Raw genomic sequence first — 15,072 nt, 5'->3', positions numbered from 1 at the left:
TCTAACATACAGGCGGTTTTCTTCATTAGCGCTCAAAATCATTAAATCTGGAGAAAATAATTTTATAAAAATATTTAAATGAGGATCAAGCTCTCCAGTGATCATCCAAGCCCCTCTGCTCTCTCAGCTAATTCACGCCTCTTGCTGCCACTTATTCCCTCCTCCTCCCTCCCATTCCCCTGAACAAGAGGTGATGAAAGGGACAAGTCAGAAATAAGCGCCAGCAATAAGCTATAAGCTGTGAGAGCACCGAGTGTTGTGAATGACGATTACAGGAGCACCAAAACCTTGGTTAAATATTTTTAGAAAGAAATTTTAAGTATGCTTACATAAAATCTAAATGAGGCAAGTGGTAGATTTCCTTTTAATATAAGTAATATAGACTGTTAGATACAAGTTATATGGGCTATGAAAAGTAAAAGAAAGTTTTCCTTTTTTACTTCCTTTTTTCCTTTCTTCCTAGAAAAAAAAAGCGGCTTGTAGATTGTGTTTCAGAATTAAAAAACAGCAGCTATTCTAATGGTGGATTCACTGCAGTCTAACAGTACAGTTCATGTGTCATCTAACCATCCCTCTAGTGCAGTGGTGGCGAACCTATGGCACGGGTGCCAGAGGTGGCACTCTGAGCCCTCTCTTTGGGCACCCAGGCCATCACCCAGCACAAAGGTCTCCATTCAGGACTCAAAACCTGAATCAAGGAGGTGTGGACTGAGCGTGATTATCATTGTAGCCCCTTCTCTGGACCTGCGATTCATCCTGTTAAGGGGACTTTAAAGGGAAACTACAATAATAATACGAGTTTCTCCTTCTTTCTCCTGTATTGGTGTCCTCAGGGCGCCAATACGTTTGAAACCTGTTACTTTAAAATGCCATTTGGCCCGCTGTGAAGAATATGTGGCTTTTGCTTCTAGTTTCGGCACTCGGTCCCTAAAAGGTTCGCCATCACTGCTCTAGTGGTAGTCTATATAGTAAAACCTTGCATAAAAATATGCAGTACCAGACAGACCTGGATAATAATGTGGTATCACATATAGAGTGTTCAGGGCAGAAGAGAAAGTTACAAAGTATTCTTACCTTTAAATGTTTTTTCAGCATTTTCTTACAACACTATAATGTAGGAAACTTTGCTAGCTTTCTAAACATACCATACCTTTTTAAGTTTCCAAATGCAGTACAAAAGTAGCCTTTTAGAAACTTGCAAATTTCCTCCAATAGAAGAAGTTGAGTCCTTTTTTCTAAATGTTTTTTCACGTAAGTTTTTTTTCAACAGGTCTGTGGTCTATTAAAACATTTTTACAGCCTGTGCGATTGTTTAAAGCGAATCTGACACCAGAGACTCTCTTAGTTTTTATAAAAGTTTTTACATTTTTAGTTGGTTTGGATAGGCAGAGTATTAGTAGTGCTGTGCTATAGCCTGGTGTAGGGTTGTGGCAGTAGAAAAATAGAGAAACTAGAACAATAGTTACAGACTCCAAGACAAATATATAACACATATTTACCTCACGTGTGTGCTTTGTCTTCCCTTTGGTCCATTGCTGCAGAAACCGGACCTTTGGAGGACTATCACAAGTACTTTAAGATTAATAGCAATGCATGGGCACAGATAGAGCTGAAATCTGTCAGAGTGGGCCAGTCAAAGCCAAAAGACACCACCTCCTTTCCATATATAACATAATCACCAATTTATAAGCCGTTTTACACATGAAAACATTCACTTTCCAGCACCTCAAAACAAATCAGTTTATTAACACTACCAGGAGTGTTGATGGTCCCATAACAGCTGAAACTCCCAATCCAGCAAAGAGTGTTGGTGAAAGAACTCCCGACCCTGTTTTAGGATTCACCCTAGAATCCCTTTAAGCACAGAAAGGCTCAAATACAATGGGGGAGATCTATTCCCCCAGAAACTGAAACCATTGCTATCTAGATGTAAACTGTAATTTACACGGGTTGTTGCAGCTAATTTTTACTGGGACTTTTCCATAACCAAATATTTAGAGTGTTGTTGGATAAAAAAGGGAAATAATGTGCAGCTCACCCCTTCCAAGGTCTTGGATATTCACAAGTTTGAAGGAGACACAACAGGGAAATCCCTTGAATCCGGCACGGTAGGAGTGCAATCGCGTTGCCTGCCAGGCTTGCAGGTATGGTACGTGGAAATTCAGAAGAAACTTGTAACGCAGCACATCCATAAAAACTTGAAGCTTTGTTAGGAATAAGTTAAAAGCATAGCAGTGTGGGACGGGTTACCGCCTACGCGTTTCGAGCAGTCTCCTGCTCTTAGTCATGGCATGGTAACAATGAATTGGAGTAAAACTTTAAAGGAAAACGTTCACCAATGCGCTTTCTGTGGGGCGTGTACTTACGTCACGTGATGTGAGCGTGTTGCCATGGAGAGACGCCCCGGGACCGGAAATAGCAAGAAAAAATGAATCAAACGTACCGGTTTCAAAATAAGATAAAGGATAATGAACAAATACACGGGAAGACACCTCCAGAGGGACACGCAAAACACACGGAAACTGTAAGTGCACTTAATTTGACAAACAGTCATTCCCTCAATATTATATTTACAATGCTTCTTAGTTGACGAAATACACGGAAGGTTGTGAATCGATGTTATACCAATGGAAAAAGACTTGGGACCACTGAACGGATGAAAAAACATATCTGGATAGTTTCTGGGGGTCACGAAGTACAGGAATAATAACAAAGATAAATACAGTACAATGACTCGTTGGTAATATAAACACGAACACGTATACATGATCAAAAGATCAAAACCCATACACATAAATATGGAAAAGATGCATAACAAGTAAATGCAAATAAGCAGGACGGTATGGTAAAAAATATGTACTGTCTCGTTTGATATCTTAAAAGAAATAAGAAAGATCAGTTCTGGCATTTAAACCTATCGGCACACGTGTGCCCAAATGAAAAATCCACAGAGCTTCTCTCTGTAAAAGGATTTTTCTTGTGTCTCTCCCCCCTTTTTGGTGGATAGATTTTCTCTATGCCATAGAATTTAAGAGAAGACAAATCTCCAGAGTGTACACTTGAAAAATGCCTGGATGCACCTGACATATTGTGTAAGGGATTTTTTGTGCTATCCCTTAGATGTTCAGCAATCCTGGTTTTTAATTTTCTAGTTGTGCATCCCACATACAAAACATTACAGCTGGTACATGTACATGGTATAACATAAACTACATACGTGGAATCACAATTAATGAAAGATTTTATGTTGTATTTTTTAGAAGCATCTGCTGTTTGGACAAAATCAGTGTGTGTGGTATAAATACAGACATTACAACGGCATGAACCGCAGCGATAAAAGCCCTTTGTACTTAGCCATGTGTTTTTGTTTTTATTATTTTTGTTGATAGATTCACCCCTCGTAAATAAACTGGGTGAAAGTATAGAGCCTAGAGATTTTTATGTGGAGAAAAATAAAATCTCGTTTCTTGATGTTACGCTGGAAGCATGTCCCACAGATAAAAAGGTTTTCACAGATTTATATAGGAAACCCACAGCAGGAAATACTATTTTGGATGCCTCAAGTAGTCATCCCATGCACACAATAAAATCGATCCCTGTGGGTGAATATACTCGATTAAAGAGAGCTTGCTCAAAAGAGGAAGTCTACTTACAGCAAACCATAACACTAAGTTCTAGATTATCTGCTCGAAACTATCCCAAATGGATGATAAACAGAGCCCTCAAAATTAATGATCAGAAGGATCAGCTTGACCTTCTTTCATCCAACAAAATACCATCTAGAAGATCGAATAGATCTAATGCATCTCCGAGAGAAAAGAATGTCACTTTTTCCACACGATACAGTACAGATTATGATCAGGTTGTAAGCATATTGAAAAAAAATTTGCCTATACTTTATCAGGATGATAAACTCTATGCCATTTTAAAAGAGGGATGCAATTTTGTATCCAAAAAAGGAAGATCTCTAGGCTCTATACTTTCACCCAGTTTATTTACGAGGGGTGAATCTATCAACAAAAATAATAAAAACAAAAACACATGGCTAAGTACAAAGGGCTTTTATCGCTGCGGTTCATGCCGTTGTAATGTCTGTATTTATACCACACACACTGATTTTGTCCAAACAGCAGATGCTTCTAAAAAATACAACATAAAATCTTTCATTAATTGTGATTCCACGTATGTAGTTTATGTTATACCATGTACATGTACCAGCTGTAATGTTTTGTATGTGGGATGCACAACTAGAAAATTAAAAACCAGGATTGCTGAACATCTAAGGGATAGCACAAAAAATCCCTTACACAATGGGGCAGATTTACTTACCCAGCCCATTCGCGATCCAGCGGCGCGTTCTCTTCACAGGATTCGGGTCCGGCCGGGATCTATGAAGGTAGTTCCTCCGCCGTCCACCAGGTGGCGCTGCTGCGCTGAAAATCATCTCAACGCGCCGGAATGCACCACCTCGGACCAGGTGAAGGTAAGCGCTTCCCAAGCGACACTTTTTCGGTTTTTAAATGCGGCGTTTTTTCCGAATATGTCGGGTTTTCGTTCGGCCACGCCCCCCGATTTCCGTCGCGCGCAAGCCGGCGCCGATGCGCCACAATCCGATCGCGTGCGCCACAATCCCGGGGCAATTCAGGTACAATCGGCGCAAATCGGAAATATTCGGGTAACACGTCGGGAAAACGCAAATCGGGCCCTTAGTAAATGACCCCCAATATGTCAGGTGCATCCAGGCATTTTTCAAGTGTACACTCTGGAGATTTGTCTTCTCTTAAATTCTATGGCATAGAGAAAATCTATCCACCAAAAAGGGGGGAGAGACACAAGAAAAATCCTTTTACAGAGAGAAGCTCTGTGGATTTTTCGTTTGGGCACACTTGTGCCGATAGGTTTAAATGCCAGAACTGATCTTTCTTATTTCTTTTAAGATATCAAACGAGACAGTACATATTTTTTACCATACCGTCCTGCTTATTTGCATTTACTTGTTATGCATCTTTTCCATATTTATGTGTATGGGTTTTGATCTTTTGATCATGTATACGTGTTCGTGTTTATATTACCAACGAGTCATTGTACTGTATTTATCTTTGTTATTATTCCTGTACTTCGTGACCCCCAGAAACTATCCAGATATGTTTTTTCATCTGTTCAGTGGTCCCAAGTCTTTTTCCATTGGTATAACATCGATTCACAACCTTCCGTGTATTTCGTCAACTAAGAAGCATTGTAAATATAATATTGAGGGAATGACTGTTTGTCAAATTAAGTGCACTTACAGTTTCCGTGTGTTTTGCGTGTCCCTCTGGAGGTATCTTCCCGTGTATTTGTTCATTATCCTTTATCTTATTTTTAAACCGGTACGTTTGATTCATTTTTTCTTGCTATTTCCGGTCCCGGGGCGTCTCTCCATGGCAACACGCTCACATCACGTGACGTAAGTACACGCCCCACAGAAAGCGCATTGGTGAACGTTTTCCTTTAAAGTTTTACTCCAATTCATTGTTACCATGCCATGACTAAGAGCAGGAGACTGCTCGAAACGCGTAGGCGGTAACCCGTCCCACACTGCTATGCTTTTAACTTATTCCTAATAAAGCTTCAAGTTTTTATGGATGTGCTGCGTTACAAGTTTCTTCTGAATTTAGAGTGTTGTCTTCGACATCAAGTTTCTGTGAATCATTTGTTTAGGACTAATAAGCCATTTGTGTTCCATAGCTATAATAAATGTAGATTACTTGGTACACATTTTGATATTGAAAATCTATTGTGATGGTCATTGTCAAAACGCCTAATTTAATTTTCTCTTGTTCCAACTTTTTCCACAATGAAATAAAAATGTCCAAGGAGTTGAATACTTTATATGTACGCAATATATCTCTGGGGACTCTTCTAGAAAGATGACAGGGAATATGCTGTTTATTTCTGAGCCATCCTGCTTTAATAGTGTTATAGACATATACCCTACAACCACTGCCAAGTGTAAAATCCCATTTTATTAATCCTGGGTAGCTGGGAACTAAGTAAAAAAAAAGCAATAATTTTTCACCTCCTGGCAAAACAATTCTCCAAGGACAAATAAATGTTATATGTGTCAGGATTAATGAAGTCAGATTTAATCATTACATTTCCCTCAGCAATACAAGCATAACTTTTTCAATAGCAGAGGATTCTGCAGCTTTAGTGTCACTACAAAAATGAAAAAATGGATTTGTGTCTATAGATGTGAACAAATTACAAAACATCTGCTAATTTCAATATTAAAAACAAAACCCTAATTGAGCCACCAATTCCCTGACTACATTGTATCATCTGAAAAGACGCGCAGTAGGGTTTTTAAAGGCTCAATACAAAATGCAGCAGATTTCTGAAACTGTTAATTAATCATTTTCTTGATGTTTGATCGGTGTTATTTACATGCATTAATCTAGACAAGAGTAGATCTAGAGCCATGTACATACATTGTTCAATAAATAAAGTGAACACTAATATATCACATCCTAGATATAAATAAATTAAATATTTCAAATTTCCAAATATTCCAAAATTAATATCCTGTAGGTCTGGATGTGGAATGATACTTAAAATGAAAGTTCAACATAAAATTTCAGGTTGACACAAATTCAGTGGAAATGACTTAAGGGAAGGACATGAGTCTCAGTAATGTTTGTAGCCTCCACGTGCCTGTATGTTCTCCCTACAAAGACAGGGTATTCCACTAATAAGAAGGAGGTTGTTTTCCTAAGGCTTCTCCTTCTAGACGAGGAAGAAAAGCATCAGTTAACTGGACCGTCTGTGGTGAAACATGGCATTGCTGGAACGAGACATGATTTCTTAGATGTGCTCAGCTGGATTCAGGTCTGGGGAATAGGCAGTCCAGTCCTCAACATCAATGCCTTCATCATGCAGGGTCTACTGACACACTACAGCCATATGAGATGTAGCATTATCATGCATCAGAAGGAACCCAGGGTCCACACACTGCACTTGCATATGGTCTCACTATGGGTCCGAAGATCTCATCCTGGTACATAATGGTAGACAGGGCATCTGTGCCTAGCACAAGGAGGCTGATCTCAGTGTGAACTTGCTGTCATCAGTGAAGAGCACAAGGCACCAATGTTGAACATGACAACAATGACTGGATGCTGGTCCCTCACGCCATTCTCGTGCAGTCTATTTCTGACCGTTTACCTGAGTGCTACCAGAGCAACTTCTGCGGGCTCTCTAGATAATTGCCATCATTACTACGTAGCGGACATCTCTCTGGGTCTTAAAAGCGTCATGTTGTGATCTGAATTAAATACTAAATAGCTAAAATAAACTCCCTTACAGTTCAGTACTAGGTGGGAAATCTAGCAGTCAATGTTCTTTTAGTCTCAACAGATAAGCAGAATGACACAAATTGACTGATATACTGTAGATAGAATTGTGGCAAAATTTGCTGTAGTAGAAAATTTGTGATGGACACTTGTGAGGACATAAAGTCAGAACAGAAATAGCTTGATCCTGTGTCCTGGTACATACAAAACGTTAAGTACCGTATTTGCTTCTCTAATGTGTGATGAGAAAGGACAATTGGGCCACCCCTTTAGTAGACTTCTAATTCATCCAAAAAAGCATAGATGTACAATGGAAATAAAAAGTTAAAAAATATTTAAAAATTTTGTTGAGATGTATTTGGGACAAGAATAAATTAGGCAGGACAATATGTAGCTGAAATAGAAATGTCATATTCATAAAATAAGATAACTAAAAAACAGGCTGAAAAAGTTAAATGAAAACCTGACATAAATATCATCTTTTATTTCAGTTATGCCAACAAATTCCTATTGTGAATGATGAGTCTGTAACATTTCAAGCATATTGTAGCGCTGTGTCCTGGTTGTCCAGTGCCCCACAGGAAAGCAAAATCAGAGGTAAGCAAATTTTTCTGGACTACATAATGAAAACAGTTTATCCATTACTAGGCTACATTCACACCGCCGTTGGGGGACGTATATACGGCTGCCATGTATATGTCCCCCATTGGCCGGCTGGGTACCGTTCCGTACCCGTAAACGATAGGACAGGTCCCATCTTTTCCCGCATTACGGCGCCATGCGCAATATATATCTATAGAGAAGGGCGAACAGCGCACACCCCCTCCTCTCCCGTGTGCCATCATGTGCCCGCCGTGCTATGGTACGGCAGGCACACGTTTGTGTGAATTCGCTCTTAATTGAATTTGATGATGATAGAATAGTCTATTAAACAGTATTTCCAGGTATAGATATTGATGACTTTCCTTAAGGTAGGGCTTCAATATTAGATCCGTGGGGCGTCCGACATCAGACAACACCAGTAACTAACTGTTTGAAGGGTCTGTTTTTGGAAGAGCACTGCAATCCTTTCACTGTCACCCAAGCATAGTGCAGTACAGTGGCTGAGACCAAGCCTAATGACCAACCAACATCATAGGCCTGGGAAGTTACACTCTGGTTAGTGCCCTTACTTATGGAATCATGGAACCATGGAAACAGCCATTAAACTACTATCCTTTGGATAGGAAATAAATTTCATGAGTTGGAAAACCTTTTTTTATAAACCGCTGGCTCCCACTGTGCTGCCTATTATCCTTCTAATTAACTGATTCAGTTTCAGGATGTAAATAGGCTGATTCTGGGGAAATTCATCTTCTTCCCAGCTCCAAAACTGCTGCTAGTACTAGGCAGGACAGCTTGAAGAGAGTTGGGTAGGAGAGCGGTGCTGGTTGTAAACTCTTCATATCTTGTGGTAATTGTGTTCTGCACCATCGAAACGATTTGTTCAACATAGGTAAGTGTTTCGTTGATAACATATGAAAGACTGCAGCACAATTGCAGGACAGCTGAGGGTTTAATGAATTTCCTTAGATCTGTTGCACCATTTCCTTTAGACCCTTCCAATGTCAGAGTCTAAAAGTAATACAGTAATAGTAACAGAAAAACATTTTAAGAAAAATTTGCTACTAAAAAAATAAACCTTAAAAAAACATAAACCCCAAAATGGAACCCATAAAAAATGACATTGGGTCCTCCCAAACAACAGACACAGCCCCATCGGCAAAAAACATCAAATTCTTATTGAAATGTTGTGACAAACTTTACAAACAAAAGAGAATTAAGTTATCTTATTATTAATACTGCATGGTGAGCACTGTAAATTTAAAAACATAAAAAAGTTTTAGAATTGAATCGAATTTTTCCTATTTGCAACTCAATTGACAAGAAAACAAACAAGCCCTAACATGGTTATAACGATTGAAACTTTAGAAAATTATGGCTTTTTAAAGATGAGGGGGAAAAAAATAAGAAAAAATGATTGGCCAAAACAAGCTAATCATTTAAGCTAATCAATAAGAAGCAACAGTGTGTGTAGTTGCCTCACATGAGTTTGAAGTAATACATTTTGTTTAATAAAACACTACGGAATATGATAGTGCTATATAAATAAAAATTATTATTATTATTATTAGTGAGTCATACACACAATTCTATTTTTATAAAGTTGAATAAATCATGATAAATAGTCTAGATAAAGTAAAATAAAATAATGCTTGAACAGATACTATTTATATGACTTTTTCCTCTATATAATAATATGGTCATTGCCGTCTGTAATGCAGCACTTAAAAGGGTTTTTTTAAGATAACTATAGAATGTAACGGCACATGCTTGACCACCACCCCATTCATAGAGGCAGGCACAAGACCCCTGCCTTCAGGATCTGTGGGAGTTCCAGTGACAGGAGTGTTTCCATCCCTCATCTCTCGTTTTGTCAGTCTACAATTCATCATATAATGACCAAGAAATATCTCTATACATATCCTAGGTGACCCTGAAGTATCTCCTTGATGCCATGTATAAGAATTTTGGATAAAGATCAAGTTTTATATATTTTTCTGTAATTTCCATTCAATTAAATTAACTGTAAAATATTCTTCTCTCTTTGACATTATTTGATAACTCTTTTGTAAGTAATATCTATTAGAGCCATAGCCTCAAAATGCTTCCACATTTCAAGTGCCTGAGATTATTACTTTGAATATTATAGCTATCCATTTCAATTATTCTGTTCTCCAAAGAACACTAAGTAATACAGTAATGGAACAATGTGAATATATTTTATTATCAGTAACATTCTCCCAGATGGTTACATTAAGCGTGCATAAATATTGTAAATATTACTGGCTTATAATTTGATGAGACTTGTCCTCTAAATGCAATATAAATCAACACCAATCGTGGATAGATTATGCCTCACTCTCAGAATATGCCATTCCCAGTATATTAACATAAAAGCAAATACTAGAGGAAAAATAATGAATCGCCTTTATAAAATAAACACAAATCATAAAACAAATAAATCATACAGTTTCCTGCTATTCTGACTTAACATTAAGTGTGAGATGAGTGTGTCTAGGCTTCTGAGAAGAGCAAGTATTGGCTGCATGAGTCGATAAGCCTCCAGTACTAAAACTGAACAGTCATTAACTCAACCCTCATCCAAAAACCCTCTGCTACCCACTGTTACCCAATTCTCACATACTCTTTCTAGGCAGTACTTTTCTTCCAGCATAAATATTTTTTAGGTTGTTAAAAACAAACAACCGTGAACTAGCCCACTGGTGTTTCTTAATTTATTTGAAACAAGGAAAAGAGGACGAGTTGGGGGGCACAATATGGGAGTACGAGAGAGGGACACAATTTGGGATGGTATGAGAGGGGGCCCACACTATAGTGGGATATAAGTAGGAGCCCATAATATGGGGGTATGAGAGGCGGCCCACCATATGGTGGGATATGAGAGAGAGCCCACAATATGGTGGGATATGAGAGGGGGCCCACAATATGAGGTGTCTGAGAAGTGCTGACAATATCGGCAACAATATACCAAGGCTATGAGAGGGGGCCTGCAATATGGGGGGTATGTGTGGGTGTCACAATATAAGGGATAGATGAGAGGGGCCACAATATGAGGAGTAGATGAGAGGGCCACAATATGAGGGGGAAGTTAAAGGGATATTCTCGTCTGGGCATTCACATTCAGTTTCACTAATCTTCCATATATAAATATTTCTTCAATTTGATGTTATTAAAAAAAATTTTCCTGTGTGAAGATAATTTCCCATAAACATAGCCATGTTGTCCCTTAGAAATGAGAGAGCTTCCTCGGTTACGACCACCACACTTTTGGGCAGCAGTGGCCAGACATGCGCTATTGAGTCCTGACTGAGCCCCTGGCTTCAGCGATCATTACCACAGGACACCTGTAGGACCTGCAGTAACTCACGGACATTTCATATACAAAAACTTTTTGTTTATTTGTGAAATCCCTCCAGCAGAGGTGGCCGTATCCGAGGAAGCTATTTCGTTTCTAAGGGCCCATATCACTACATTTATGAGAAATTATCTTCACACAGGAACATTTTTTTAATAACATCTAATTGAAGAAATGTTTATGTATGGAAGATTTATAAAACTGAATGTGAATGCCCAGATGAGAATACTCCTTTAAGAGGGACCACTGTATGAGGGGAGTGTGAGGCCACAATATGAGGAGGAGATGAGAGTCCGTAATTTGAAAATGAGATGAGAGTGGCCACAATTTGAGAATGAGGGGCCCCAGGGGAAGATTAAAGAAACTGAATGCATTTAATAGGTTACCACATAATGCTAGATCCAACATCTATGTTCACAAGATTGAATTACATTTTAGGTGCATCTGGAGAATCTCCTCCCTGAAAGCAGACGTGTTAAGACTTAAAGGGGTATTCTCATCTGGGCTATTTTCTGCCATGTATAAACATTTCTTCAATTAGAGGTCATTAAAAAAAATTTACCTGGGTAAAGATAATTTCTCATAAATGTAGTGATATGGTCCCTTTTGTATAAGAAATGTCTGGGAGTTACTGAATGTCCCGCAGCCGTCCTGTGGTAATGAACGCTGTATCCAGGAGGTCAGGCAGGACTCAATAGCGCCACCGCTGCCAGAATGTGAGGTGATCATATCCGAGGAAGCCATCTCGTTTCTAAGGGACAACATGGCTACATTTATGAGAAATTATCTTCACACAGGAAGATTTTTTTTTTAATAACATCCAAGTGAAGAAATGTTTATATATGGCAAATGAATTAAATTAAATTTAAATGCCAAGATGGGAATACCCCTTTAATAAAGGCTTGTGTTGGGTAAGTGGCAACAAAGCAAGTTACAAGTTACAATTATTTAGGTCTAAACACATCTGCATTATGGGATTTTCCAGATGCACCCAAAATGCATTTTAAAACACTATTCAATCGCATACTTTACACATGGTCACACCTTGGTATAAGGGTCTATGTAAAGTGTAATTTTTTACAGTATGTACTGGAGTATTAATTTATATGACTGTTTTTGGGACCTTTATGACTGTTTATCATTATTTATTAAAATATTCATGGATGTAAAAATGGGGAAAAATGGTGATTGGGACATGGCAATACTCATCATGTTTATGATTTTTACTGTTTATTTTTATATGTGATGTAGGGAAAGGGGGTGATTTAAACTTTTTTTTACATTTTTCTAATATTGTGGAACCTCTCATCTACCCTTCATATTGTGGCCACTCAGCTCCCGCTCATTTTGTGGCCATTTTGTGGCCTGTCATCTCCCCCTGATATTGTGGCCTGTCATCTCCTCCAGATATTGTGGACCCTCTCATCTATCCCTAATATTGTGGCCCCACATCTCCTCATATAGTGGCTTCGCTCCTCTCCTTCTCATATTGTGGCCTCTCATCTCCCCCTCATAGTGTGGCCCCTTTCATCTCCTCCTCATATTGTGGCCCCTCTCATCTCCTCCTTGAATTGTGGCCCTTCTTATCCCCCCCTCATATTGTGGCCCCTCATCTTCCCCTCATATTGTGGAACCTTTCATCTATCCCTCATATTGTTGCCCCTCATCTTCTCATATTGTGGCTTCTCTCATCCCTCCTCCTATTGTGGCTCCGCTCATTGAGGCTTATTTATTAGGGGACGCAAATTGCACTTTTGTTGAGAGTTCGCCATTTTCGGGATTTGCGCAGCTTTGACAGGTATTTAACAGGTGTCTGCACTGGGATTGTGTCACACACAATTGTTTTTTGGCGCAGCTGCGCTGTCTTCCATGCGACACAAATTGGGGGGCGTGCTGTCGGACGATCTGACTAATTCGAACTGAGCACTGGATTTAACATTCAAATTGTGTCACAAAACAATGCACTTACATACACCACGAAGAAGAAGGGGAACTCCAAGCAGGGAAGCAACACATGCAGGATATCAGGCGCACAATCGTAGTGAATCGCGGCAGAGTGCATTATTGTCGGACAATGCACTTTCGGTGAACTCCGGCGGACTCCTTATATTGTGGCCTTTCTCATCTCCTTCTCATATTCTGGTCCCTCTCATCTTCTCCTCATATTGTTGGCCCTTCTCATCTCCTCCTTATATCGTGGCCCCTCTCATCTATCCCTTTTATTGTAGTCCCACGCATACCCCCATATTGCAGGACCCCTCTCATAACCCAATATATTGTTGCCCCTTCTCATACACCCATATTGTGGGCCCCTTCTCATATCCCCCCATAATGTGGGCACCCTCTCATATCCCCCCATACTGTGGGCCCTGCTCATACCACCCCCCCATATTGTGGGCCCCTTCACATACACTCCACATTGTAGATCCCCTCCATACCCCCCCCCCCATATTGTGGGCCCCTTCACATAAACTCCACATTGTAGATCCCCTCCACCCCCCCCCCCATTTGGTCGGCTCCTTCACATACATCCCACATTGTAGATCCCCTCCATACCCCCCCCCCCCATATTGTGGGCCCCTTCACATACATTCCACATTGTAGATCCCCTCCATACCCCCCCCCCATATTATGGGCCCCCTCTCATTCTGCTCCCATAATGTGTGCCCACTCTTATAACCCTAATATTGTGGGTGCCCACACATCCCCCTATGTTGTGGGCCCCCTCTCATACTTCCCCATATTGTGCCCCCCCCCCCACTTGGGGGCCCACATAACTCAGGGGCCCACCGGTAAATCCATCTGTTCACCTGTGGGCCAGTGTGAGCCTGAAATTAACCCACACAAAATAAATACAAAATAAATTAAAAAACCATTGACCTTCTACCTAAATGGTTTCTTAACATGGATTCAATGTTAAAAAAGCAGTTTGTAAACTTGCAAGCAATTCAGATGATGTGAGTCCAATGATATTAATGAGATCCTGCGTATGTAATGTTCACTGCAATGCCCTGCCTCCATATGGCTGATTGACAGGTCTCAGTCTCACTGCTACCAGTACTTAAGGACCACCTGCGATTATTCAATAATATTGTGCTGTGTCCATATCTACAGGACATGAATAGGTGCACTATGCTTTTTCTGTATATACAGGATAAGAATAGTAGTACTTTGAGGTGCCTATATACACAAGATAGTAGTACTGAGCAGTAGTACTGTGCTATGTTCATGTATATAGGATAGGGGTAATAGTACTGTACAGTAGCCTTATGAAGGGTAGATGCAGAGTAGGATAGGTGCAGTTCTGATGTGCTATGCCCAAACTAGGAAAAGAGATACAAAGAAGACATAACACCAGACAAACAAACAGAAAACCCCAAACAGGCAGACACGGAGACATGCACATAACACTTGTTTACCCCTCACATATGCTCTGTCACTCCCTCTTTGTTCTATACTGACCAAAAAGGACATTTGGAGACTGTAATAGGTACCATGAAGAATAGAGCAGGGTTGAACTAGTCACTGTATACATCTCTATCTGTATCCAAGGGAGTGGGCCCCTCAAAGCTCTGTAATACATATAGTAATACAGGAATACATATATACATCCAGTCCCCCAGTAATACATTATATATACATATAGTATATGTACTCGAGTATAGACCAACCTAAGCCAAAGTACCTAATTTTAACACAAAAAAATCTTGAGTAGAAGCTTAGGATGGGAAATGCTTTGGTCACATCCTCCACCCAGTATAT

The 15,072-nt window shown here is 39.7% G+C and overlaps 1 protein-coding gene across 1 annotated transcript in view; it reads left to right on the top strand.

Moving 5' to 3' along the window:
- LOC140098491 (uncharacterized) overlaps positions 1 to 15,072 on the top strand; it is a 121,723-nt gene that overhangs the window by 62,263 nt on the left and 44,388 nt on the right. The window contains exon 4 of the mRNA XM_072126588.1: positions 7,823 to 7,928. Coding sequence (XP_071982689.1) covers positions 7,823 to 7,928 — 106 coding nt within the window. The remainder of the gene's footprint in view (positions 1 to 7,822; positions 7,929 to 15,072) is intronic.

The sequence above is a fragment of the Engystomops pustulosus genome, chromosome 1, assembly GCF_040894005.1.
Source record: "Engystomops pustulosus chromosome 1, aEngPut4.maternal, whole genome shotgun sequence".
NCBI classification, from domain to species: domain Eukaryota; kingdom Metazoa; phylum Chordata; class Amphibia; order Anura; family Leptodactylidae; genus Engystomops; species Engystomops pustulosus.
This window is presented reverse-complemented; position numbering and strand designations above follow the sequence as displayed.